A 27,765-nucleotide genomic window follows, 5' to 3' on the forward strand; every position below is an offset into this window, starting at 1 on the left:
CCCCCTCCCCCCCTTTCTTTCTCTAGGGCACAGAAATGAGAGAAGGTAACAACCCATCATGGTTTAACCCAGTAGAAGCTGTACAGGTCATGCTATACTGCTGTCAACTGGCAAAGAAGCTCTACAATCCTGTCCATGCCTCTGACATTGGCGTTATTGCCCCCTACAAAAAACAAGTATGAGTTTACGATTCATCACTGTAATGTTTTTTTTCTTTTACTATTTTATTAGACAGAAAAAAAACCAACAATTTGCACAATTCAAACTGTTAGTCCTAATGGCTTTTCAACTTAAAACTGGCCAACTGCACTCCTGTAGACCCTAAACTCTTCTGGCTTTCCTCACCAGTGTGAGAAGATTCGTGTCCTGCTGGGGAAGGTGGGCCTGTCGGACATCAAAGTGGGCTCTGTGGAGGAGTTCCAAGGACAAGAGTTTCTGGTCATCATTTTGTCTACGGTAGGCAAAAACATGCTTTTAATTACAGGTAGAAATATTGGACTGTATTTTCCTCTAAGTAAAAGGCTAGCTGTTTGATTTTTATTTTATTTTTTAACATACATCTGTGTTATCAAATATCAAAATATGTGCAGTATTTTGATATTAATTTTGCTATCATTTTATATAAATGATAGCAAAATTATATAAACTTTGATATAATTATATATCAAATTATATCAAAGTTGAGTTTGACTTTGATATAACTATTATTATTATTATTATTATTATTATTATTATTATTATTATTATTATTATTATTTCTTCTTTGGGTTAATCCAAGTGGCAGACATGGGTGGGGGTTTTTGTTTTTTTTAATTGTCATTTGGATGGTTGGGTTTAGATTTTGGTGTAAACAACAAAAGCATAGATCATCCTACCTTGTATTAATTGTTCAGACTGGTGGTGATGCAACAGGTTACTAGCAAGGTGCAACTAATGAAGTGGCCACTGAATGTGTATATCCTTTAACCTCAAATTACACAGGATTTAAATAGTGAATACACAAATTAAACCTGTACCATGTAAAATTTCCACTATACTGAAGCCCCTGTTTATTTATTGAGTTTTTTAAATTTATTTTTTAATGAATAAGCAGACATGCTGATTTACCATACCATACCACCTTTATTTATAAAGCACTTTAACATAAAACCAGAGTTCACGAAGTGCTGTACATGCTAAAAGCATAAGTAAAGAAAATTAAAATGAGATAAGATAAAATAAATAACTAAAAAAAAACTAAAATAAATTGAAACATGTTAAAACAAATTGAGTCAACCCCTCTAATCAATGCCAAAGGCTTCAGCGAATAAATATGTTTTAAGAAGACTTTTAAATTCAGAGAGAGAAGAGGCCTGCCTAACATGCAAGGGTAGATCATTCCACAACTTTGGAGCAGCTACAGCAAAAGCACGATCACCTTTAGATTTATACTTAGTTTTCGGTACCTTAAGGAGCTGCTGATTGGCGGACCTAAGGGAACGGGCAGGTGTATATGGTTGTAGATTTAGTTCAACCTTGTGCCCAAACGTAAACCCGTAACATTTACATATTTTATGTTCACTGTCATGGCATTTAATCCATATAATTCTTCTATAATATAGGTGCGCTCTAGTGAGTCACTACAGAGTGATGATCTAAAGAGTACGCTTGGCTTCCTGGCCAACCCAAAACGCTTCAATGTGGCCATCACTCGACCCAAAGCTCTGCTTTTAATTGTTGGAAACCCCCACATTCTCATTAGGGTGAGTGACCTCTTAACTTTTTTTTTTTCTCTCTCTCTCTCTCTCTCTCATCAGACTGGTTGTAATAAAATGCATTCACCCTATATGTTCTAAAATCATAATTCCTTTCCAGGACCTATGCTTCAGGGCTCTGCTTGAGTACTGCTTTATTAATGAGGCTTATCTGGGCTGCGATCCTCCTTCCTCTCTTCAAGATGTTCACACGTAAGTAAACAGGTTCATAATGGATATTCTGGACTATTGCAAGGCTACTAATCAAATATTATTTATTGTTAGTGCAGATGGTATTCTGATTTTTTTATTATTATTATTATTATTATTATTATTATTATTATTGTGCAAAAATGTGAACCCCATCTCATTTTCCCACAGTGTTGCAGAGGAGCAAAGGAGCACATAAAAGGGACAAAAACAGGGGGTGTACTGCAGCACAGTCAACCTGGCAATCAAATTGTGTTTATATTTGTTTTTCCTCCTTCACGTTTTCTCGGCTTGTCTCTGTGTACCTCTTAACGTAATTGCTTTAAAAAGAAAAATATCTTGTTTGCCTAAGAGCCAAATGCAGTCCCACTGGGATGAGAAATAAAGGTGATACTCATGATCAGGGCCCAAGCATTCTTGTGTCCTACCATTAAGTTGATGTGCTTGACAGTGCATAAGATGGTTCTGATTTTTGGGTGAATTACCAAGAATTGCACCTTAATGGTCCCAGTGTGTTTATCTACCCAGTCTGCACAGTAATGGTTCCACAGTTATTTGAATGGAATCGACCTTGCTTTTAAAGCAAAAAGAAAGTAATGTGGTGCCAGCTCTTTGATAATCAAGAGAAAATGGATACAACAAAACAAGGTTTTGGTATATTGAGGGCATTAACCTAAGCAGATTTTATGGGCAAGTTGTCTGCATAAGTTGATATAACAGTGTCTACCCATAAGACCTAGAGACTGGATGTGACAATTGAGTGCTATTGAGTCTAAGTCTGCACACTCACCGTCAGCCCTACTGGAGCCCAGTGGGTGGAGTAATGGGAAAAGAAAAGACAAAAATGGGGGTTCAGTGTCTTTAAGTTAATGGGTCTATTAGGAGCAGGGAGGGGATAACGCTTATCTGAACTGTGAGAGAGCTCAGCTCAGACACAAAGTCCCTTTTCTTTTCTTCCAAAAGACACCCCCGTCTTTGATGTATGCCTCAGGTGTTTGGGTTTGTTTTTTTTTCCTCTGGTGTCCCACTTCTCCAATAATAGCTGTACCATAGAGTGAAGAATACCCATACACATTTATATTGTTTAAAATAATGTTGCTTTGTAGGTTCTTAAGTTATAGTCCGCCAGGTTTCTCACTTAGATTTTGAAGCATGATGTGTTGTGACGTTGTTTTGCTGGCACAGTTACTATTAATGAATTATTTAAGACTTTCAAATGCACAGATTAAAACCCAAGGTCTGGAAAACAAATTTTTATTATCACATAGAAAAAAGGTTACTATTTTCCCCACAAGATGCTAAAGTCAGTGTCTGAAATAAGCAGACAGTATAAACCCACACGGGGTGTTTGTGGGTTTGTTTATTTTGGTCCCAGGACAGTGTGTATACCAGCATTATGTGCACACATGTAGCACATAATGGGGACAGTCCGTGCCAGCTGCATTCTCACTAGTTTGTGCTTATTTTATTATAGCAGGTGGTGCTTGTAAGGAGGTAAGACATACCTGTGAATTCCTCAGAGCAGACAAGTTGGTTACCAAAGGAGGAGGGGGGTTATATCACATATGGAAAGATTGCATCAGCCCAAGCCTTTCAAACAAAAAAAACTACTTGCCATAAAGTGAAATGTCTTGGCCAGCTAAATATACAGCAAAAACGCAAAAGTTAAGATTGGTTAATAATGTTGGGGGGAAAACATGAATTAACTCATTAAGCAATAAGCTGTTAAAACAAGCTAGCATGGGCTGATTTTTTTTTTTTTCCTTTTTTTCTTGTAATCATTAGTGAATGTGCGGTTAGAACTACTAGCTAAAATTTGTAGATAAGTAGGTAATCAATAAATAGTTAACTTAAAGTATTCTTGTTTTTATTGTACTTATATAGATATGTATATATTAGATGTACTGTAAATACCATGTATTTTTGTACCACTATTATTTTTGCACCATGACACCAAGACAAATTCCTCATGTGGGTAGAAACTTCGAAATAAACATAATTCTGAGCTAAATATGATACATTTACCTAATGAGGGACAATAAATTATATTTCTATAAGCTGTAAGCTGAAAATTTGTATTTTATGCATTTAAACAGGGAAATTCATTGAAAAACTAAAAATTCTGCGTATAAATATATATGCGTAGCTTACTCGATTTTAGGTATTTAGTGTAAGAATCACTTTAACTTAAATGAAAATGGTAACAGGTAATGATGGACTGTTTAAGTCCATATGACAGCCCTGAACTTAAAAGTTGATCGCTTGGTCGTACAGATCCTCTGCTCAATGTCTATGAAAGCCAGATGGTGCAGAATATGTAGGAAAATGGCTAAAGCTACTCTTAATTGTTGGCTTTAAGGGATAATTGTCCAAGCTAGACCGTCTACTGTATTAAGACAGAGCTGCTCAGGTATTAGGATCACTACACTATCACCTTTTCACTGAGGTAGGGGCAGGCAACACATTACCAAGACAGACACTGTGTCTACAAGGCATCCATTAGGCTCAACAATAGATCCCTGCTGGGCACTCAGCAGGGGGAGCTTGTTAAATGTGTTGACCTATTCTCCCAAATTAGTCTTGAACTATTGTTGCTCAGTTAGTCCCCATCTTACTGACTGTACTCGTCTACCCAAGCTCTGGAACCAGTCTCCGCTCATCAGATTGTAAAAGTTGACTAAGCTGTTGCTCATTGGAGGGCTTGCAACCATGGAGGGCTCAATGGTGCATTGTCCTCACAGCAGACAGCGTTGACACACACAAATGTGGTCAGTCAGAAAGCACTTTACTTTGTCATCTCTGATCACCAGCCACAGGAGGCTGGTTAGGATAGAGCCTTCTTGTTTGTAAGAGAAAGTCTTAGTGGCATCAGCCTCAGATACAGATCTAAACCTAGAGACAGACGACATCAAAACAAACATGACGATGCTGTAATGGAGTTCTGTTGTATTGACAAATGAGTGTCTTTATCTATGGTTGACAAATAAAGATGAGACCTTTGGTCTGTTGAATGGGTTTTTGGGATGCACTTTAGGCATAATTCTCACTGACGGTGAATGCTATACATTGCTGCGTTATTAAATTATTTATTGTTATTATTTTGTTAAAAAAAAAAACTTAAAAAGAGTATTCTTTGACATATTTTCTCAGGATATTTTTCCCACCTCAAATGTACATAGGAAATTTATGGACATGTTACTAGAGAAAGAAGAATTGAAATGGTCTAAATTCTCTAAACTGATCTGGAATATGTCATTATGTCACTGCATTGGTTAATGAAACAGGAATTTTCTCAGCTTCTATTCCATGAAATGGATAAATTAAAGAGTTTACATCTGGATCTGAGGTTGGGTTATTGGTAGATCAAAGCCAGGTGTGCCAGAGGAGACACTGGTTTGCTAATGAGAACTGGAGGCTCTTCAGATGAGTCTCCAATTAGGAAGCAGGAACACATGAAAGAGGCTTGCCGTATAAGGGAGACAGCCTGACTGTCTACAAAACCTCATTTATTTATTTTTAAATAGAACTTTCAGAGATGCAAAACAACTTCATACACAAACTGCATTCCAAAAACGCTGGGATGCTGTGTAAACAGAAACAGAATGCAATGATTGTTATATATTAGAAACCCATATTTTATTAATGTTAGAACACAGAAATATTGTGGAACAGTTCCTTAACATAAATTTGTTAAGGACTGGTGAATATCTAATGAATCGTCTAAATAAAATTGTTTGAAAATTACGCAAATCTGGAGAAATCTCTGTGCGCAAGGCTGAAAATCATTGGAAATGTCAGGCCGAAGGTCATTTAAAATGGACCGAAGCGAACTGGAAAAATGTTCCACGGTTAGATGAATAGAAATTTGAAATTATTTTTGCAAAACATAGACTCCACATTCTCTACACTAAAGAGGAGACAGACCATCCAACTTATCACCACTCAGTTCAAAAGCCTGCACAAGTGAAAGCACATCATTAATACTTAAATGCACATACAACCTTTAAAACAGCATCCTGACAAAACAATTTTCACTCTTTAGCAAGACTATCCTAAACCTGTAACTGCAGCTATTACAACGTGGCTTTGTATAGTTGAAGAGTCTGTGCACTGAAATGGCCTAAATGCCATCCAGACCTTACACCAACTAAAACCATTCGGAGCATCATAAAATGAAAAATAGGAAAAGAAGACCCGGGACTGCTGAGCAGCTGAGATTTTATAACAAGCAAAAATGGGACAACACTCCCAAAAATCCAGCAGCTGCTCTCCTCAGATCTCAGACATTTACAGACTATTGTTTAAAAAAACAGTAATGCTACACAGTCGTAAACGTGACCCTGTCACAACATGTCACACCCTGTGTGTGTGAAATGTTGCTGCCATCAAATTCAAAATGACCTTTTTTCCCCCTGAATACTGAAACTTTCCTTTTTTCTTTCTCATGAACATTTTTGTGCCCTGTAGACCTATAAAAGCGAATGCAGGAGACCGTGTGACTTAACTGAGTGGTGAAAGTTGGGGCTGGGATTCCCCAGTGTTTCCCCCTCCCCGCCCCCCTATTCCACACACCATCTGCTTACTGCCACCCCCCCTGTCGTCTGCGGTCATCACAAAACAAGTCGTTATCTCCAAAGACACGTCTCTGCATCTTTGATTGGTGGTTGATAACAGACCTACAGACTCATGGGGCTGGCTGACCTTGCTGTATATATATCATGCCATTTCAGCAGAGACTGGCAACAAGAAAGCTGGTTTAAAGCTCTCCCTGTTTATCCTTGTGTCCTCTCCTGGTTTGGCTTTCTGATCCTGACATTATGGCTGTTTTCTTCACTGTGGCTCTTATGACTATGGCTTGTCCTTTGCTGGCATTTGACATGGGTCAGTCTACTCGTTGTGTTGCCATTCCCCACAAGATGCATGTCTGCAAAGATGTTGGATACTCAGAGATGCGTTTGCCAAACTTTTTGGGCCACAGTAGCCTGGAAAGCGAGGTGGTGCCACATTCAGAGGATTGGAGGCCCCTGTTGCAGACAGGCTGCCACCCTCAAGCACAAGCCTTCCTCTGCTCCCTCATTGCCCCTGTTTGTCTTGACACGTAAGTAGATTTTCTGTGTTGAGCTTTGCTTTCTTTTTATTCTTTCCTTTAATAATCATGACCGTTGTAATCTTGTTTGTTCACTGTGTAACATCTTGTTGCTATTTGTTCAGTTTCATCCAGCCCTGCCGTAGTCTGTGTGTGGCAGTGAGGGAAAGCTGTGCCCCAGTGCTTGCCTGCCAAGGACACTCATGGCCTGATGTTCTTGACTGTGACCGTTTCCCTGCTGAGGAAGACATGTGTCTTTCTCACCATGGAAAACCTGGCATCTTTTCTAAAGGTAAAGACTACATGTTCATTATTAAGGATTATAATGTTTAATTCCACTGGAATAATAGAAAACCAGTTCCTTACTCTTTCAGGTTGTTTTATGATTACCACAGTTATTTTAAATAATGTTTGATTTTTATCGCAGGGTTGCCTAAATCTGCCTGTCAAAACTGTCCTTATGTGGAAGAGGCTCCTGAATCAAAAACAATCTTGGATTCTTTCTGCAGCCATGATTTTGGTACGTTCAAAAAATCTCTCAAAAAGCTGCGGTATAGTCACATCTGTTTGTTTTTGTCACAACTTCCGATTTTCCTGGTGTTTATTATTATTCATTTTTTCCTTTACAGCTGTTACTGCCAAACTCCACCGTCTTCGCCTACCCACAGGAGAGCCAGAATTTGAAATTGAGGGGCGGGTCGAGTTTATCCGTCAGGGTCCTCTGTTGCCTTATGACACCCAGCATCTGCTCCAGCAGTGGCTCCTTATCAACGTTAGATGTGCCCGTGCCCTTGTGCGTCCTGGGAGGTCACAGCTTTATGTGCTGACTGGTTCTGTGCAGCATGATGGGACCCTTTCTCTGACTCGTGTCTTCCCTTGGCACAGAAAAGATGCAAACATTGCAGTGGCATTTCGAAAATGGAAGCACCACAGATGTTGAAGGGACATGGACCAAAACAGGAGCTTGAAATCTGTGTTTTGAGGCACAGATGGAGCTCAGTGGCACTGGGTTTTAAGAAGCATTTGTAAAAGAGGGTAATTGTTATGAGAACAGACTCTGACTCAAGCAATTTGCTCATCTGAGCAGGTCGCCGTCTCATTTCATCTTTGTTAGTGCTTTTGTTAGCACACTGAATTAAGACGCACTGAAACCTGTACATAGTATTATACATATAAATTTATAGTAGATTATATTTTCTGTTAAAAGCTGTATTTATGATGTTCCGTGTGTTGTTTGGAATAAATGACAATAAAATAGTCGTCCTATGAAACCACATATTTGTGAGGTTTCTTTCCCTCATGCTTATGCTCAAAAGCCTTGCTTTAGCCTAGTATGTTTATCTCTTTATTACAACAGTTATTTAGTTATTGCTCTTACAAGAGAGAACTAATAAAAATCAGAAATAAAAACCACTTAACACTTATGTCACCACAAGGTGGCACACTAATGCCACTTGTTCTGAAACATTGCATAATACAATGTAAAACTAACACCTAGCATGCAGTAATGGTTACAAATTGGATTGCCTATAAATTGTTCTGCATAAGATGCCAAACTGTTTTAAATGTCTTGATCACTATGTTCACAGCGTGAGGCCCATTCTGTGTAATGCTAACGAGAAGATCAATCACTCCCTTTACATTTGAATAGTCTTGTTTTCACAGCTCGGCCAAACAGACATAGTTCATGAACAATGGATGTGTTTGGTACTTTTGAAAAATCTCCTTTTGGGTTTTATGTTGTCTTGGAGTTTAAAATAAATGCTAAATATTTGACTGTTTTGGTGAAAGCCAATTCAGCCTCGGGAATAGCTGTGAAGTAAAATCATCAGCATTCCATATAATACACAATGTGTCACATGTCTGATGTGATGAAGGTTACTTTGATAATGGTCATTTATTTAAAATCATTTATGTGAACTGAAAATGAATAGGAGACAAGCGCAACAAATTAAAATCTTTTATTTATCCCCAATAATAATGTTCTTTATTTGAAATGTCTGAGTAAGTCTAGTGTCTGTAATACTTTTTCCCGTGTGGGTACATTGGCTAAGTTGCTAAATAAGCAAATTGTATGACATGAAAATATCATTTTTATCCACTACAAACAAATTTGTGTTTGTGGAATTTAAGAATGGTGTTTTTTTTTTCTTTCTAATTGTTCATGCCTGAATTTTCAATGCGTGGCAACGCGCTGGTCCCGATGGACAGGCGGGATTCCATGTTCCCTTCCATTCAGATCTCTCTATTTCATAGAGTCACACAACAGTCTTCAAGAATGCATGGCATCTCACAGACCTGCATGCTAAATTTGTGGGGTTTTTTCATGCTTAACAATGATCATCAACCCATTAGCCTTTATCTGTCATTCATTTATCATCATCAACCACCCTCATTTGAGTTGCCATTAAAACAAAACTATAATTGTGTAGTTTGTTTCCCCGTGTTCACAAAACAAAAATATTATTTCTTTCTTAACCAACAGAAAGTTCCACACATGGTAACCAAACACCACGTGACCAAGAGAATACTCAAAGACTGAAAGTGAGTTCATGATGTTGTTAATGATAAAGACATATGGTTAAGATAAGTAATGTCACTCAATCATAGTAGCAAGACATTTTTTTGGTATGGTGACTGGAGTGATGTTTTAAAGCAACAAGTTATTTAAGCTTTTCTTTCACATGCAACAACAACAACTGACAGGGTTGATTCTGACGTTATCTGTGGGTCTGGAATGAGCTCCTGTCACAACTACTGGAGCATGTAACGGGATCACAATCAGGATCAACTAGTACAGCTTCAACAAGGGTCTAGGGCTCACTGATACAGTGCATTTTAATGATTCACACTGCAGTTGAAAATGTTTCACTTTGTGTTCACTGCAAATCTCAGACGATTTTTTATGTTTGCAGGAATGAAGTATAAAATATAATTATGGCAAATTATGAAATATATATTTTGCGTCTTCTTAATACTCAAAAGTTCACTTTTAGTCCATATATAAATCCATCATACAATGCATTCTTTGAAAGAATTTGTTTTTTCCCTTTTATTCTTTTCAGCACATATTCGAAACATGGGTTACATCTCTGCATAGAGTTTAGTTGTTCTTCAGACTTTTTCTGGCTATAAACAAGGAGGATTCGACCATCATAACCTGCTGCTTCTGCAGAGACTCCAATAAAGTCAAAAATCATCTCTGCAGCCTGAAATGCACTCAGCTGGACTGTGATCACGATAGCGCGTGATCTATATACAATTCTGTTTTAAACAACAATTCATTATGGTTTTTGATACCTTCATTGTAATTATGCTCTTCCATTAACAAGATTATATTTAAGAGCAATGAATAATATATAGTAGGGTGATCACTAAGCACAAACAATGTCTAAAACAGGAGTTATCGAAATGCTTTATTTACAGTTGGACAAAAATATTTACAAAATATAGAAAGTGAAACATGAGTTCCAATGGACTTGGATTACAAACAAAGCATAAGTGTAGAGCTTATGAAAATGTGAAATATAAAACAGCCTAATATGGAAGTGCAGTAAATGAAGTGAATCATTCCGGCCTTTAATGGACTCCAATTACAGTCTCTCCTGGAAATACTTGTCAGGGTAATAGCCATGAAACTGCTTACTGAAGCCAGTGCACTGCAATGTGATTGACCAAGCAGCTGAACCAAATTGCATTTATCATGCCAAGAAACGTGCCATACACAGACAATGTTTCATCCATATATTTTTAGAACCATCAGAGTATTGTAGTCTTTTTATTTTGTAGATGTAAAGTTTGCCCTCCATACATTATGACCTCTCATGTGTCTTTGGCACTCTTTTGCTTTGATGATCTCTCTGTTTTTGCATTAGTGTAATTCTGTGGTTCTTCTTCCTGACCAAGACCGCGGGCCATGAGCTCATCCATTGGGGAACGAATGTTATGAACCTCCTTCTCTTTACAGTTTCGCCACTTCATGCGCCGGTTCTGGAACCAAATCTTTACCTAAAGCAGTGCGACAGTGTAAAGGTTTTAGTTCAGTTTGTGAAGTCCTTCATTATAATTATGTTAGCTTCTCATTTTAAGTTGTAAATGCAGTTTAGAGATCTTGGTCACTGTGTGGAATTTAGGTTTGATCTTTAAGGTGAGCTGTTACAGCTGTCACTTTCCCCTGCACCCTTTTGTAAGGCAGGATCACATATTCGAAACATGAGCTCATTTGAATTCGATTACCTGTGACTCCTTAAGGCTGAGATTAGCTGCCAGTTTGTTCCTGTCTGTCTTGCTAATGTACTTCTGTCTTCGAAAGGTCCTCTCCAGCTCTTTCCTTTGTTCTTCAGAGAACACAGCTCTCCTAAGGATCCCTCTACGTGAGTTTGGACTTGCATTAGCAGACCACATCTGAATGTTTGCTCCCTCTGAAAGTGAATTAGAGGAACAATAACATGTCAGTTTATTGACATCAGTTTCAAGTACTAGACATATTCAATGGGCTATTTATTAGAGCAATAAAAATCAATGGTGGGTGGTTCATCTCTGCAAGGTAGGTTGTAACACATACTGTATCAGTTTAAACAAAAAGTGTAGATTCATGAAAAAACATCTTGGAGAAGGTAAGTAGCAGACAGTGGAACACCAAGGTAGTGTCTTATAAACGGAAACAGGTTATTCAAGCTTTGGATAAAATCGGATCTTCTCCACATTTATAATATATCCACTTACTGTTTCACATTTCCTACTTTTTCAAACCCAGTTGTCTTTGTCACACTTACTTTATCACACATTCTTGAATCCTCTTTCTATTTGTCCAATTTAACAAACTGAGGGTGACTAAATGAGAATAGAAAACCATTTCAACCTGGAAAAAGGAGATTTGGTGACCTGAGAGGGCCAATACCACGCTGCTTCACTCACAGGTGCACACACAACAAAAGTCAAGTGAAACAATTTATCTGATCTATTCAACATTGCCTTTTTAATCTGTACGACAAATCTGCACATAGACCACCTCTAGAGAGCACAAAACTGGTTTGGACATGCTTTTCACTTCTCTATTGGCATTCAATAGCTTTTACTTAAATAGCTGATTACCAGGTCATTCCTGGGCAACGTGTGTCTACTCTAGTGGGCCAACTATAGAGCCATATGGGACACCAACAATAGAGCTGTTCAATGGAAATGCCATTACTCGATGGTTCAGTGGCCCAACACTAAATCTTTTCTCTTGCAAGTTTGAAGCCAGTTTGTATGTGAAGATGAGCTCAAATAAGTCTATAAAAGTCACTTTCATTGAATGCTTTATGTCCTAGTCAAGAGGTCTTCAATGGGCAGGAATGAGAGTTGAAGGACAGGAGAAAGACGGGGGGTCGGCGAACCAAGCTCTGTAGCCACACAATGGGTGGGGGATGTTACTTGTCCAGCCCTCTTCTACTGAAAAATGGGAGACTTTTTTGTGCTTAGTGGAGTTCATTGCTGGAGTGAAAAATTGCAGCGAGGTCGCGTGTGGATGGTGGAGTGAAAGTGGCAATTGGTCACGGCTAGAGTTGGCATTGTTTCGTTGCCGGGCACTGTGGGAAAGTGTCAACCTACTAAGGGGACCCCAGGGACTTGTGGGATGACGGCTTTCTGATTTGTGCTATTTTGCACGACTCTTGACAGGCATCACAGGGTGCAGAAACGAATAACTTCCAATTAATGAGGGAAAATGACCAAATATCAGAACTGCCTGACTTATTTCAGTCTTTTAAATGATGATGAAGAATTAGTACTCTTCACAAATCCTAAATTAGATACTTTGAACCATGCTTTAAAAAATGTAAATTTTCCTTCAGTGGAAGCAGTAATAGCTTTTGTAACTGTTGCCTCATTTTATTCACCTTGAAAGTTTTATTTCAAACTCTTTGTGTTGCCACCCAAACTTGTTAATGTGCTGAGGGAGTAAAGCTTTGAAACATTTGGCCTTACTCAGCAGTAAGAATCACCCACACCTGGTAATTATTATCTTAATATAGCAGAAGACAAGATGTTTATTAGTGCTGCATATTTGCACTATTAAATGTGTATTTGCATGTACAAAAAAAGGTGCGTGTCTGTGTAGGGGGGCCTCTGGGACTCTTAAAAGCCTTGCAGCCCACCCCTCTTTCCCTTTCCTAAACAACCGTGAATGCTTATGAATAGAGCTGTGCAGAACTGAACGGAGAATTAGCTCTTTGGCATTGCATCGGTAATTAGCTGTGGAGAGCATGGGAGACCCTGCTGCTAATGCTTAGAGAGTAGCTGAGGCATTGCTGATGAGGCATAAAACACTCACTGGAGAAGACAGGAGGGGGGCTGGACCCACCGCAGCATGCCAACAGATACTGCGGGCTCGGCAGGAAAACACTGCTCAGCACATCTGCAAACACAGGGACAGTCAGATAGGGTAATGCGATTGCCAGGTGTGATATCTGTGATCCCCAAAAGCACTTACCTGAATCACTAAGCTCATATTTCTGAAGGCCTACAAAACTGAGTCTCAGATTGTATTTAAACATTAACGGTTTTAAAATAAACTGGCATTTGTGCGAATTATGATTTAACATTTTCAACGATTTTTAGAAGTCAGATTTTGTAGAAACTAAGTAAATAGTAAAATTGATGCATTTACTTACATCTTCGCTTACCAGTTGTATGTTGACTAAGCTGTTATCAGTCACTAGTTTTCTGTCTTTTAACTGACATTTATTTGCAAATCTGCATAGAATTTAGAGACTGTTCTGTTAAATATTTAGACTACATGTAATGACATTTTTTAGCATTTACAAATTGATGTTAAAAAACTATTACTTTTTTTTTTTTTTTACAAAATGTTGTTATTACTCAGAAATAAGTGATTATTATTTCTTTCATGCAAGGGTATAAATCTGTTAATTATCTGTTCATTTTTTCATGTCTTGGACTCACACATGACACTATTAGCAAAGATGGATATACTTACCTACTTTCATGTTTTATAAAACCTCTAAGCAGCATCAAAAGTAGCAGTATTACATTATTAATTGAACAATGTTTTTCCTCTACATATCTGGGTTTGATAGATGGTGCAAGACCGGGGGGAAAAAATTAGTGTGATTTGAATGTAAAGTTGTAGCTTTACATTCATAAAAAAAAAAAAAAAAAACTACATTACATTACAATCAAATTAAAACATACAAGGAAAAACAGTTTACATTTTGTTTAAAGGTTCACTTGCATAAAATCAATCTCTTTACCAGAACGTGGCAGATGTGGCCCTCCTAAGTCTTTCACTGGCCGAAGACTTTGGGTCCGACTTTCCAAGGCTCCGTCCTCAGGGCCCCAGGTTCTCCTTGGGCATTCACACGCTGCTCGTCTCAGGTGTCCACTCGTTGTCCATTTTGAAGCGGCTGAAGGTGTCTGAGACTGCAGCAGATTGTCGATAAGAAAACTCTTTCCTGAGCTCCCATATCCCGGTACAGCAGGAGGACAGCCAGCCATATTCTTCCTGGTACAGCTCTGAACTGAGACCATCCTGATCACACAGTGACCTGAACACTAGAGTTTCCTCTTCAGCAGTCACAGCCCAGTGACACTAAATTCTCCTTTAATCCCTTTTTGAGTGACTAGGCCAACTTCATTAAACTCTGAAAAAACAACCACAAAAAAACCCAAAAAACCCCCAAAAGTTGTCTGCTCTTCCTCCTTCGGGCCTGCACTATGCTACAGGACTGTGTCACGATTGGCCGAGGGGCTCTAATGTGCTTCTCAATTCAGATAAGGCTGGGGCCTTTCTGGAGTGGCAGAAGGTGGGTCTGGCTCATTCATTATGTCAACTAGCCTATTAAATGATCAACACCAGAGACAATGAAGTGCTGGCCAAAGTTTAGCATGCACCAAACACTCTTCTGCAGTAGTAAATAGTTCTCTCCTTTCTCCAGCCTCCTTCGGAGCTCTATTGTGCACCATGCAAGCACCTCCGTCGTTCATTTGTGCTCTGTAAGAGTTGTTTTCATTGCTGAAGGTTTAAAAAGAACATCTTGCGTTTTTCTGGAATATCAGGTGGCAAATTAATCCGATTGTAATGTTTTTGCCTCACTTATAAGCAAATTTCAGTTGGGTCATAAAAAGAAAGTGTCCAGTTGTTTTTCTAAATCACTTGCACAAGACACCTTGCACTGTTTACAAGATAACTGGGCTTATTTAAGCATGCAGTTTAATTTCTTAATAAATAATGGAAAAACCCTTAATTTTTTTAGTTAAAATAAACCTTTTGAGTGAAATTTACAATTTTTCATCGTATTTTTCTTCCCTCTGGTTGCAACTGATATTAGTTGCAATTTAGGGTATTTTTTTCTGTAACATATTATATGAAATAAACAGTGCAATGAGCAACATTTGTTTATATTAGAAGACAAACCCTCAGAACTATGACTTGTTCAGTTTTGGTAATTGTTGCAGAACTCTATTTGTCAGCTTTAAAAATTTTACATGTACAAATGATTTTACAGAGATCCATAAAGCTCCTCAGGCAGAAAAATCAAGCACTTAAATATTCAGTTTTCACTATATGGATTGTATGTGTTGCATATTAGTGTGTTGCAGCTTCGAGATATAGGTGGCCACCCAAATACACACGTGTGTTAGTGTTTTGGCATAAACACATCCAATAAGAGGCTTGTGTAACCTTTCACACTGCAGCTAATGATCCTCAACATTGTCATAGAAAGTCCAACAAGAGGGGCGACAGACCCGTAGTTTAGGCACAGTAAACAGGCATATCCACACTCATCTGGGAGCGTGTTTGTGTGTTTGTGGGGCCGACTGGGAGCGCCAGGCTGCGCGTGTAGATGCCTCATGCTGAGCATGGAAATTGGCCCAGACAGCTCAGGCTATTGTGTGATGGCCAGGGAGCCAAAGGTTGCTTGTAATCAAATTTGAGGTTTTATTCCTCAGGCTGGTGGAGAACGCATAGTGCTCTGTCACATGATGAGTGTTAGCGCGTCTGCGTGCACTTTCCACTGTTGTTAAGCGAGTTCATGTTAACATGCTTCACATAGACCAGTGGCTGTGATAGCCCCCTGAAGCTTTTTGTTCGCCAGAGAGTCATTTGTTTACATGACAGAGAGAAAGCAGGAGGGAAGCCTTGTTTAGTGCTATTTTTAACTGTTTTTGTTTCTTAAATAGCTTATTGTGTATCAAGGCATGTTTTATGTGATAACACTGAGGACTTTCACCGAGTCACGTTCTCTGTTCTTAAATTAGCATTTGAGCAAAAAATGTCAGTGTAGTAAGTTTAAAAGAGGTCAGAAACATGATGACACTCGTCAAAGCATTATGCGTGTCTATTAACTTTGTATATTTCTCTGTGTTCAGTGACTTTTTTTTTAGGTAGAACAAATCTCATCCAACTTTGTGCACATTTTAAAAGGCATCAGTAAGCACGTATCATTATTAAAATTCACCACTGTGTAATTAGCCAGATTCCAATAGAGCTCTCCAGGAGAGGGAGGTATAATTAGGCTTTTCTTGACGGGTAGGTCTTAGAAACACCCTGAAGCAAGTTCATGTGAATTTATTTGATGCCCATCTCTTTTTAGAACTGGAGGGAAAAAACAGGGCTCCCTTCATTCAGATTCCTCACAATGGGTCTGTTGAAAACTAGCACTCTGCAGACCGACTGAGATCCCTTTTCTCTCTTTTTTAACCCCACTAAAGCTCTTAAAAAGATACTGGCCCATTGCACACGCAATTGATATTCCACCACTCGAACTTAATATCGTGAATGGAGGGCCAGGTTCTATGAATCAGGAGGACAATGCGCTTAGTTTAGCAGCAAACTGGCACTTTGTGTGCAGTGTCTATGCCCCAGAACAGGAAGTTTCTAATGTGAGCCTCTCAATTGTGTGCCTATAGAGTTCTAATGAGCTTCTGTATGCTGAGTGAATGGCTGCGGGCCATTCACCATGAGGGCCCAATGAGCCAGCTCACTGCACATGTTCACAATAGGATCCTGGGGGAATGGGAGTGGCTTTGTGGAGCAACTGCTCTGCATGGACAGTCTATAAAGGCTTCAACATACCTAAGACCACATTTTCATTAAGAGTACGGCACATTAAGCTGATTGCAATGAAAAGCTTTTGTTTTTATCTCCACTTTAAAGCTTTGCATGTAGGACACATGAGTCTCTATTATCAAAAGAGAGCGCTGAAAAAAAAGTAATGCGAGTGAATAAATGTATTAAATGAAATAAAGTGCCACTATGGTGTCTTATTGTGTACCTTTCACAAAACAACGTCATGCCTGTCGGATCATATTTGTGGAGCTGTGCGGCACTTAGGCATAAGAAAAACACATAATTTTCAGAATAAAAGGCTGTCAAAGCTGTGATCGAACTTTTCTGAGTTTTCAATGTGTACATATTGCTAATAAAAGGGCAACAATGCAGCCCCATTAATATAGATTTAAAATTATTTTTTCCCTTTACCATCTGAGGTTAGATATGAAATATCTATATATAATTTAATGTAAGTGATTTTGACTCATAATTTGTAATATTCAAATATAGTGTGCAAAAATGTTTTATTAAGCAGTCAGTTTCTACAGAAAATAATAGGGCCCTTAATACAGGGTGACTCTGCTCACAGAGATCTGGTAGTACATAGTTTGTCTTGCTCATTTTTGTCATTTATCTTGATTTATGTCTCATCCCTGAACTCACTGCACTCATAAGCCACTTAAATCCTGCTAGTACCAGGTTTGGCTAACTGCCTTAATTATTTGTGGCATGGATTCAAACCGGTGCTGCAAACATTCCTTAGAGCTTTTGGTCTATATTCACATGCTAGCATCATACAATTGTTCCATCAGCTGCACATAAATGATGCAGATCCTGTTTTTACCACATCCCAAAGGTGCTCTATTAGATTGAGATCTGGTGACTGTGGAAGTGAGCAAAGTGAACTCACCGTCATGTTCAAGAAATCAGTCTGAGCTCATTTGAGCTTTGTGACTTCCCTCTGATGACAGAAACACAGTGGTTAGATTGTGATGGCTAGATCGTCAACCATACTCAAGTAGGCTGTTGGTTTAAATAATATCTGTTGTAATTAGTCTAAGTAGTTGTGTGCTAAGAAAATATCGTCCACACCATGACATCACAAGTCAGGACACAAGTCGCCATGTGACTGGTTAATTAGGTATTAACGAGCAACAGTTATACCAAGTAAGTGGCCCGCGAGTGTATGTTGCCCATTTTTCGGGTAGTTGAGCATTTACCCTTTGGCATGGTCCAAGAGTGACACTGTCTGTTTGGCCTCAGTACTGCTCCACTGTGATCGAGTGCCTGCAATACTCTGTCATGTACCCACGATGGCGCTGAGAGAACGGGGACCATCAATATTTTAACTGCGTGATTCCCAAAACTCTGTCTGGTTTTTGCATCAGCATCAAATATTTAAAAATGCAGCTTTGCAACAAATAGCAGATGACTTCCATCAGTCCACCGCAGCTTAATTTAAATATTTTTCCATTTATATTGAAAATAATATTCATAATAATTTAAAAAAAAACATGTCAAAGCAAAGGTATTAGAATACATTACTGGGCAGGATGATGCAATAAAACGTTACAGGTTTAATAGAATATAATTCAAATTAGAAACTCAGAAAAGGACATTATAACATAGAAATATGAACCAAATGAATCCCAGGAGACCCCTGTGGGAACAATATGCAAAGTTTTTTTTCTTTCTTTTTTCCCAGCAGTTCATTCGTATTCCGTCACTGCTACTTTAAGTGATTTTAATTTTGTAGATCTTGCATTAGTATGTCTATATGGTATATTTATTTCCTAAGTGAACAAGCCCCTGAGAGCTTTGCAATGCATCATCCATCTAGTTTTCATTATTTATTTATTTAATTATTTTTTTTTAGATAAATGAAAGTACCGCTGTTCTTCTGCCTTTGCCTTGAGAGATTTGACGTGCGAGCGCAGGTGTGTGTTGGCAGTGCGCGTGCTTATTACTTTTGATTCTTTGCTGGGCGCATGCTTTAATGACTCTTATTTTCCTGATGGCACTTTAGGAAATGACAAGTTGTGGGCAATACAAAGTAATTACATTTCCTGTGTCTGGACCCAGAAGAAATGGAATTATTAATAATGAATAGTGGGTTGGTCGCCCTCTCAGACAACAGATGTGACACTGCATGAAGAGCCATTGCTTGTCTTTGTTTTGGTCACAATAGCCACCCATTAGCTGCATGCTGTAGATGCGCTCTCAGTTGGTACAGATAATAGCCTGTTTGTCAAAAAACATCTGTTTTGCATGAATTATAATTAAAACAAAACATGTTATTGGCATTGATGAAGGCTATATTGAAGGAGAGGCACATTTAAATGGCAAATGTGCTGGTGTTAATCTAAGGTCCTTGGGATGGATCTGAGCACCACAGCGGCCCATGAATCATATCTGCTGATGCCCACTTGTCAGCTCGACTTCAGAAACCAGCATAGCCAGCAAAAGATGTTTCTTGTCATCCAGGGATTGGCCTGAGTTTGTTAAGGACTTATGATCGATTGCCTCTGGAAAAGTCTTCAATTTATGTTCCTCTGGCAGAAAATTGATCAGGATTTAATGAAAATGTAATAATTTCAAAATCAACATCACTGGCATAACATGGATGCTGATTAAACAGTTAGGTTTCAGAAGGTTAGTATGTGCCATGATAAAGAAGATGCGAGATAAATAAATAAATTTTCAACCCACAGAGCGCCTTTGCTTCAATTGGCACACAGTCAGCCAAGGACTCAATTTTAATTTGCTTTCTTGGCACCTGCTGAAAAGCCAGACGTCACCTTTACAGAAGGATTGAGAACGTGTGCTTGCAGCAGGTCACAACTCTAATCAAAAAGCAGTTTTAGCATATATGATAATCCAGTAAAATGTTGTGCTTTTGTGACAGGTGGCTTTTTCTCCATTGACTTCTTCACAAGGACAGGGAAGGCAGATGGTTTGGAAGAGACGTAAAGGAGGTTATCAACATCAACTGAAAAGAAAACCCAAACATTGCTAAAAAGGAAAGGAAAAGAGGGCGAGCCTTGACAATGCCTGAAGGATTGTTTATCATGGTAGGTTCCTACCATTTACCACTATAATCGCTGGGACTTTTAACCTCCAAAGTTGGTACACAACCTTGACAACTTCAATAAACAGGCATAACTCATAAAATAGCTTTTTGTGCTTGCTGGCCTTCCACCTTTCAATAGTAGTTAGGCCTTTTGTGCTGCAATGTACTTAAGATGGAAAATAAAAACAATTATGTACCTTTGTCTCAGTAAATTGAAAAGCAATATACTTATACTAGCAATGCTTATCTCATTTATTGTTTCCTTTTTCCCTTTTAGACTTTTTAGATATCCCATGACTTAGTTTATATATAAAAACTGAAATATATTGCTCGGTTAGCTAGTAATTATCTAATTATGAATGATAGAGAGCAAGTGCATTTTCTCATTTGATTGGGCCGACTTTGCAGCAGTAACTCATTCAAATTTCGTTTCAAACATGCGTATCTATTTATACTAGACCTATTACGGTCTTTTCAACTCTATATTTTCATTCTTGGACTCTAAAGTTGTTTTGTTTGACTCATAGTTCAAAATAATCTTTATTTATCTCATGTTGAGACTTGATGCAACCCCTCACTTCATCAGCTGCTTGAAACAAGCTGTGTCAGCCTCTCTACGGAAACACAAATGAAGAAGTAAAGTAAACAAAGTGTTTAGAGCAGCCTAAAGTCTAAGCTTTTGACTCACCTGCATTATTTGTTGATATGCTGACGTCTTCATTTGAAACTTTGATTACGTTTAACATGAGTATCCAAGCACGTCACACCAAGTAGACTTCCAAATGGACAAATCCAAATAATAATTAAGTATGTAAATTGTACATCAGTAGCATATGGAGCTTATCTGCCACATATGCAGGTGCAAGACACCTTAAGGCTTTAAACACAAACAGTGCCACTGCATGATGGATTCTGTAATACACAGTGAGCCATGTAAGGCTGCCAACACTGGAGTAATGTGATCACTCTCTCTCTCTTTCTCGTTGTCCCACTCTATAATCTGGCTGCAGCTTTTTGGACTAATTGTAAGTGGGCGAGAGATGATGGACTAACTACAGCATGCAGTGCTCTAAGTAGTCCAGTTTTAACATAACAAAGTCAAGGAGTTTTTAGTCCGGAGATGGAAGAAACTGCTTCCAGATCACAGAATTCATTTGACTGTCAAATTTGAAATTGGAGTCAAAGATCAAGGTTGCTACCCAGTGTTTTAATAAGATGAGCCAAAACCCTAGGATTATCCCGTAATAATAACAATATAATAACATACGCGCACACAAAGCCTGTTTTTATTTATTTATTTATTTATTTTGCTTTATATAGAATAAAACTGAATAATTAGATTTTTGTCTTGATCGTCGTTACTTCTTGCTTTCTTAAACATTTAAACATTGACCCTAACCCTGAATTTCATGTAAGCTAAGGCACTGACAAAAATTCCTTTTTTTCTTTTCTTTTCTTTTTTTTTTTTAGAGAGAGATTACAGTAGACATGGGCCAGGATGAGGCGTGGTTGCAATCGAGATGCATGTAATGGATATAAAAGCTTTTCCCATCTCAGGCCACCAGGGGGCTTTATTGCCCCTCTTTCCCCCCTGTCTCTCGCTCCTTGACAGGTTTCTCCTCTCCCTTCCTCTCTCTGTCTGCACTCCTTCAGCGCACACAGCTCGTTCGCACTGCTGTAGGAGCGTCTGTTGAGCTGCCGAGGCAGAGCAGCTCGCTTTGTCCGTCCTCTGTCAGCCACCTGTGCCGCGGATGATGCGGATGGAGCAGACCCTGTGTTACATGGAATAATTTCAGCATCATTGCTGTGTTTTTTCCTCCCCCTCTTTCGGATTTGCTTCTCTCTCCCCCCTTTTTAAAAAAAAAAAAATTCGCATCGCTGGGCATCTAAAGTTGTGATGATGCCTCCGCTCAGCATTTGGGATTGGTAACAGCCTCCCGTGCGAGGGTGATACATCATTCGCATGTGATTGAAGAACGCTGTCTCTCGGAAGTGGACAAAACATGGACTAATTTTGCTTTTGTTTTTTTTTATACATTCATCATGAGATTATTACAGCTGTTTCTGATTTCCGGTGTATTTTTCGTCTCCTCAGGTAGGACAAAAGGCTGTCACTGATTTTTAAATGAACCGTTATGTCGCAACATTTTGCTTTTTAACATGAGATCAGCTTCATTAAATGATGTGCTGTTTTGCTTAACTTGTGACCAAACCTTCTCAGAAATAATCAGCTCTTAATCTTAACCTGACCTGACACATCTCCCCCTGAAACAAACATGATATTTTTTTCTAGCATCACAAGACTCTTTTTTTTAATAACAGTGGTTTAAATAAAATAAAATGTTTTCTGTTTGTAAATTAGTTATAGGTTTTGGGGTTGATCCTGCCCTGCGCATCAGCGTATTTGATGAACTAACGCTTGGAGAAGGCTTTGATGGCGTTACTCAGGTCCAGGGCTTCCACAGCGAGTCTAGAGCTTTCCACTTCCAAGGTACCATAACACACATTCACTCTGTCTCTGTCTGAAGTTAAAATGTAAAGCAGATGAGATGATGTCCATGCAAAGAACATGTTTTCCTATGATAACTACTCATTTCATTTTGTTTATTTCCTTTGTATGTTTTGTTTACACAACTAGAAAGGCCAACATGATGCAGCCCAGTAATCCACAGATCCTGAGCTGAGATGCCCGTAGATGTCTGATGTTAGATCATCGAATAATGCTGTGCATCAGATTCCTTTATATGATTCTTGTGTTTGTCTGTTCCTGTGTAACAGACTGTAAACTGCAACATACAGTGCATTATCAGTTTTTTCTCTCTATTTGGATTTAGCTGGGGGGGTGGCCTCAGACTACCACCTGCCTGAACAATAGGCATGTTCGGTTTTCATGAAAAAGTGTTGTGTTGAGGGCAGGCAGAGGGGGAGAGATGGGAGGATCATACAAAGAATCATAGAATGGCTGAGCTTAATCAGATTAGGCCGAGACAAAAATCCCACAGTCAGAGTTGATATATGAAGTGAGTCTGGAGAGTGAATGGGCCCCCTGCAAGAATTCACCCATTTGGTGATCTTCTGGAGTGTGTGAGTTTGAACAGTTTGCGTCGCTAAAAATGTGAATGGGCCGCAGAGTGATCATGTTGTCAGCTGCAAGGCAGTGCGTGTAGCGTGCAAAACAGAGTTGTCAAAGATGAGGTCGTGCTTGACTTTTTAAAATGCTTTTTCACTTCTTTTTTTTAAAATTTCTGTCAGTGTTACGTCTTTGTTACTTGATGTCAGACGCTCATTACAATCCAAATGAAACTGTTAACAGCTCCATCACAGGGATGGAGATGTCTATCATAACCCAGGCAAAAGTAGCAAAAGAGGAAATTGTTTTTTGCTCCCAGATCAGTGGCAAAACAAAAGATATGGCGATGTAACACATCTCCACAAGAAGGTTCTCATCACGGATCACGTAATGTACCAAAGTGACGGCATTGTTTTGGGACAGAGAAACACCACAATCATTTGTCGACCCAGCCTCCTCGCTGATATCTTCTAATCTCCCTGCACAACCGCTGAGACAGCGGCACTTCTGCATGGAGCAGCAACTCCAGTATCTTTGTGAAGGCAGGCCATTTGATGTCCTCTGTGTAGACAACACTCAGAAGTGCTCTACACAGGCGGGTAGCAAAGGGAGAGTTAGAGAGAGAGAAACAAAGACAGTTAGTGAAAGAAGCTACCTGCAGGTTTCTTTCCACAAAATAAAAGGAGAAAAAGAACAACTATTCTGTGACTGGTACCCCTTTGTCATTGCGCTATCTTATTTTCCTATGATACCTTTTGCTAAGTACATACAGTTATCCAGGCGGAGACAGCAGTGTGTTATTTATGGTAGCTTGCCTCCATCCTTCATTTGGGATGTCTATGTTAAGTCGATGATGCTGGGTGAGGGGGAGGCGGGCAGAGCTGCAACGGCAGAACGGACCTGGGCATCTGCTTGTTTGCAATCAGGAACAGAAAGGAGGAGGCACGTTCTGTAAAAGAGAAAATGAGTGCGGGAGCTCGAGAGAAAGAAGCTGGGATGGGAAGGAGAAAGAGAGAGAGGAAGAGATAGAAATGCAGAGCTGTCTGCCAGCTGTTTGATAGACTGTGCTGATTCCACATGTATGGAGGCTTGGCTAGCTGGGACCAGCAGACAGGCCCACAGTGACATTCCGACGCTCATTAGATAGCAGGCAGAACATATCCATGGCTGTCCCCTCCGCTGCTTGCCTGCCTGCCTGCCTGCCTGCCCAAAGGGAAGGCTGTTATCTCTGAGTGCTGGATGGAAGCGGGAGGGAGGGGGAGTAGCTGCTGAGAGCTAAGAGAGAAGTGGAAGAGTGTAATTCACAGTATAGAAATAGGTGTATGTCCACGTGCAGATAAGCGGCTGTTGTGTTGTGTGCTGTTAGTTTGCTGTATGCTGTTTCTATGCATCTCTGTTTGCTGAATGTGTTTGTTTTGAAAAAAAGGAAATAGGAAAGGAATGAGCAGTGGGGGGATTTCTGTTCAGCGAACCCCTGCTGATGCTTTTGAAGGTAGCTGTCAGAGCTACATTGCATGACATTAGGAGAGGTGGACCTCAGGGACGGGCATAATAAAGGCAGAAAAAAAGGCCCCCTCCCTGCCCCAGGCTGTGCTCCTCTCGTGCCAAGGTGATACTCAGGCTCGCCACAAAACCATCACATCATTAGCACTTCCCCCACAGTTTTTAATATCTAGACATCCGTATATCTATTGGTATACACGAGCAGGGAGGGGGGACCACACCCAGAAGCACTCCCTTCCCCCAACACACATACACCCACGCTCTCTCCCTCTATGGCTACAAGTGTATGGACCGAACTCATTCAAAGTGCAAACAACACAGTTGCTAGAAGCATTGTTTCAGCTGCAGCACAAGGCTCCCTTGTAATTGTGTTGGTCTGTGTTTATATAAATCCTGCCTGTCTCAGAAGCATGTTTCTGCTCAGGCTGTTTAAACACTGCCAGAGAGGTGTTTCTTTGTATGTTGTGGTGACGACGCCCCTGGCTCCTGTGACACTAAAGTGTAACAGGATGGAAGAGGCTCGTTTGTAATGCCTTGTTAGTGCGCGCGCTTATTTGTACATCTGTATGAAGCAGGGAGGAAATGTCGGTTTGTTGTCCGGCATTTCTGTGTACGTCACAGATGTGCTTCCAGTGCAGAGGCTACACTTACCAGCTGTTAGTAACTATGATGCAGTGGAGTACTGTGCTATAGAAAGATGTAGAGGTTCAGAGGGCAATTCAGTCCTTCAGCGGCAGAGCTCTGGAGAAAGCTTGCGTACAGGATAGCTGCACTCTGCTGAATTGTATTGAGCAGGTTCACCGGGTGCTGTTCTGCAAACCTCACACTTAGAGGAAGGACAATAAAGCAAAATGGGAAAGTGGCTTCAGGAAATAATAATGCAATTAACACTGGCAAAAAGTGGTTAGCGTAACACATCATGCTTGTTGTGTTTACATACACTGCTAAGATGGTGAAGGGTTGCTTACAAGGGGGACTGAATATGAACATATACTCAGTTACCAGTAGGGGGCTCTGTGACTAAGGATGATGGAAGGAGAGAAGAAGTGAAGTGTATGGTGAGATGAAAAATGGCGAACTACTGCTGAATATATACGTTCCATTACAAACCAAGCCGTCTCCGTTCTTCTGTCGAAACACCACAAATTGGCGACGAGGATGAGTGCATCAGTTCCGAGTCCACCATCTTTTCTTCCACATGTGGGTGAGCCGCCGATTCCATTTACTACATGGCGGAAAATATTCGACAATTACATGCTAGTAATCAATGCCACGGGAGACGCATGGCCGGATGCTAGGAAACGCGCTGTTTTGCTACACTGCTTGGGCCCGGAGGGACAGCGGTTATTCTACACGTTACCGGAGCAAGGTGATACATATGCTGACGCCATGAGCACACTGGAGAAGCACTTTGTGCCGAAAGTGAATGTCGTGGCGTGCCGTCATACATTCAGACAGCGTATGCAACGAGCGGATGAGACTGTTTCTCAGTATGTGGTGGCTCTGAGAGCATTAGCTTCATCTTGTAACTTTGGACAAATGGAAAGTGAAATGATAAGAGATCAGTTGATCTCCAATGCTCATCTCAGCGCTGTGAAAGACAAACTGTTACTGGAGGATGAACTCACACTGGATAAGGCTCTAACTATTGCGAGCCAGGTAGAAGCAGCAGTCAAAAACGCTACTCTACTCTCCACACCCGGCTCGTGTCCGACCGCGCCTGTTCAGACAGTCGACGCGGCAAATTCCCACTCTCACCAGAGGAGAGGACCTCGCCCCGCTAAAGGCTGCACTCCAGACCAACGCAAACGGGGAGGTTCAAAGCAGCAGCAGCGGAAGTGCTTCAGGTGTGGTTCTCACAAGCACTTAGCTAATGATAAAAACTGCCCGGCTGCTTCTTCAAAATGCAATAACTGCGGGAAAAAAGGACATTTTGCCAAGGTATGTAAGTCGTCAGTCAGTGAAGTGAGAGAAGTAGTGGTTCCAGAATTGGCAGTACTGTGCGTGCAAGATGCTAAAATGATGGCAGCTATTCAAGATAAGCTTACCTGCACTGTCGACATTGAAACTGTACAAGGTGGCTCTAAGACAGTAGAGCTGATAGTAGACACTGGAGCTTCTGTGTCTATTCTGCCAGAAACTATCTACAGACAGTATTTTGCAGACTGTTCACTGGTGCGACCTAAAGTCAAACTAGTTACTTATGCTAAAGATGAGTTGGCTGTGATGGGTTGTCTGCCTGCATCAGTTGCACTGCATGCACAGAATGAGAAAGTTCCTGCTTCCTTCTACATTGTCAAAGCTGGTTCCCCACTATTAGGCCTCGACCTCATTAGAGCACTGAACGTCTGCATCGTCGGAGGCAAAGTGGACCGTATTCAGGATGAAACTGCAGATGAGCCGGATTCGTCTAACCAGAAGTCTGCTGTGTACAATGTTGATCCTATTCCACCAGCTCAACTTGGATGTGTTAAAGGGTTCATCCATAAAGTACAGGTAAACAACAACGTGCGGCCTGTACGCCAAAAGCTGAGACGCCTGCCATTAAGTGTACGTACAGAGGTGTCAGCAGAACTCTCTCGCTTACTCAAAGCTGGCATAATTGAAAGGATCGATGCAGCTGAGTGGGTGAGTCCTTTGGTCGTGGCCAGAAAGCGAAAAAAGGAGTTGAGACTGTGTGTTGACCTTCGTGAACCCAATAAGAGCATTATTGCTGACTGCCATCCTCTTCCTCATATGGAGGATCTGTCTTCTGACTTGGCAGGTGCCACTCACTACAGCCAGATTGACCTCAGCTCAGCATACCACCAATTACCTTTGCATCCGGAGAGCCGCAAGCTGACTGCTTTTATCACTCATGAGGGACTGTTCCAGTTCACACGTGTCCCATTTGGCCTAGCATCAGCACCTTCGGCGTTCCAGAAAATGATGCAAACGGTCCTGAAAGATCTGCCTGGTGTTCGCAACTACTTGGATGACATCATCGTCTACGGAACATCAAAGGAGGTGCATGATACACGCCTGCAAGCTGTTCTCCAA

At 40.2% G+C, this 27,765-nt stretch overlaps 4 protein-coding genes across 4 annotated transcripts in view; 3 read left to right on the forward strand and 1 right to left on the reverse strand.

The window, feature by feature from the left end:
• The window catches only part of mov10l1 (Mov10 like RNA helicase 1), a 28,631-nt gene extending 22,104 nt beyond the window's left edge, over window positions 1–6,527 (forward strand). Inside the window, exons 24-28 of the mRNA XM_080875518.1 lie at window positions 27–176; window positions 349–456; window positions 1,602–1,742; window positions 1,855–1,946; window positions 2,115–6,527. Of these exons, the coding sequence (XP_080731644.1) occupies window positions 27–176; window positions 349–456; window positions 1,602–1,742; window positions 1,855–1,946; window positions 2,115–2,142 (519 nt within the window). The 3' untranslated portion in view covers window positions 2,143–6,527. The remainder of the gene's footprint in view (window positions 1–26; window positions 177–348; window positions 457–1,601; window positions 1,743–1,854; window positions 1,947–2,114) is intronic.
• A 136-nt stretch (window positions 6,528–6,663) lies between these two features.
• szl (sizzled) lies at window positions 6,664–8,300 on the forward strand. The gene is made up of 4 exons (XM_080875519.1): window positions 6,664–7,041; window positions 7,155–7,321; window positions 7,457–7,549; window positions 7,659–8,300. The coding sequence occupies exons 1-4, from the start codon at window positions 6,761–6,763 to the stop codon at window positions 7,967–7,969; spliced, it is 852 nt and encodes a 283-aa protein (XP_080731645.1). The 5' UTR covers window positions 6,664–6,760; the 3' UTR covers window positions 7,970–8,300.
• Window positions 8,301–10,066: 1,766 nt separating this feature from the next.
• Window positions 10,067–14,829, reverse strand: dbx2 (developing brain homeobox 2). Its single transcript, XM_080874236.1, has 4 exons — window positions 14,283–14,829; window positions 13,343–13,426; window positions 11,266–11,450; window positions 10,067–11,037 (listed from the first exon to the last, which is right to left on the reverse strand). Exons 1-4 carry the CDS (start codon window positions 14,557–14,559, stop codon window positions 10,852–10,854), a joined length of 732 nt encoding a protein of 243 aa, XP_080730362.1. The 5' UTR covers window positions 14,560–14,829; the 3' UTR covers window positions 10,067–10,851.
• Window positions 14,830–21,811: 6,982 nt separating this feature from the next.
• Window positions 21,812–27,765, forward strand: part of nell2a (neural EGFL like 2a) — a 92,397-nt gene continuing 86,443 nt past the window's right edge. Inside the window, exons 1-2 of the mRNA XM_080868232.1 lie at window positions 21,812–22,248; window positions 22,516–22,644. Coding sequence (XP_080724358.1) covers window positions 22,197–22,248; window positions 22,516–22,644 — 181 coding nt within the window. The 5' untranslated portion in view covers window positions 21,812–22,196. The remainder of the gene's footprint in view (window positions 22,249–22,515; window positions 22,645–27,765) is intronic.

The sequence above is a fragment of the Rhamphochromis sp. 'chilingali' genome, assembly GCF_963969265.1.
Source record: "Rhamphochromis sp. 'chilingali' genome assembly, chromosome: 2".
NCBI lineage: Eukaryota > Metazoa > Chordata > Actinopteri > Cichliformes > Cichlidae > Rhamphochromis > Rhamphochromis sp. 'chilingali'.

What these genes read in the sequence shown, in the direction of transcription:
- szl (XM_080875519.1), top strand. Translation starts at nt 6,761, where the DNA reads ATGGCTGTTTTCTTCACTGTGGCTCTTATGACTATGGCTTGTCCTTTG. An exon ending in GCCCCTGTTTGTCTTGACAC is followed by an intron (nt 7,042 to 7,154) that starts GTAAGTAGATTT and finishes CTATTTGTTCAG; the next exon opens with TTTCATCCAGCCCTGCCGTA. An exon ending in ACCTGGCATCTTTTCTAAAG is followed by an intron (nt 7,322 to 7,456) that starts GTAAAGACTACA and finishes TTTTTATCGCAG; the next exon opens with GGTTGCCTAAATCTGCCTGT.
- dbx2 (XM_080874236.1), bottom strand. Translation starts at nt 14,559, where the DNA reads ATGGTCTCAGTTCAGAGCTGTACCAGGAAGAATATGGCTGGCTGTCCT. An exon ending in CCCCCCTCCTGTCTTCTCCA is followed by an intron (nt 11,451 to 13,342) that starts GTGAGTGTTTTA and finishes ATTCACTTTCAG; the next exon opens with AGGGAGCAAACATTCAGATG. An exon ending in TCAGCCTTAAGGAGTCACAG is followed by an intron (nt 11,038 to 11,265) that starts GTAATCGAATTC and finishes GCACTGCTTTAG; the next exon opens with GTAAAGATTTGGTTCCAGAA.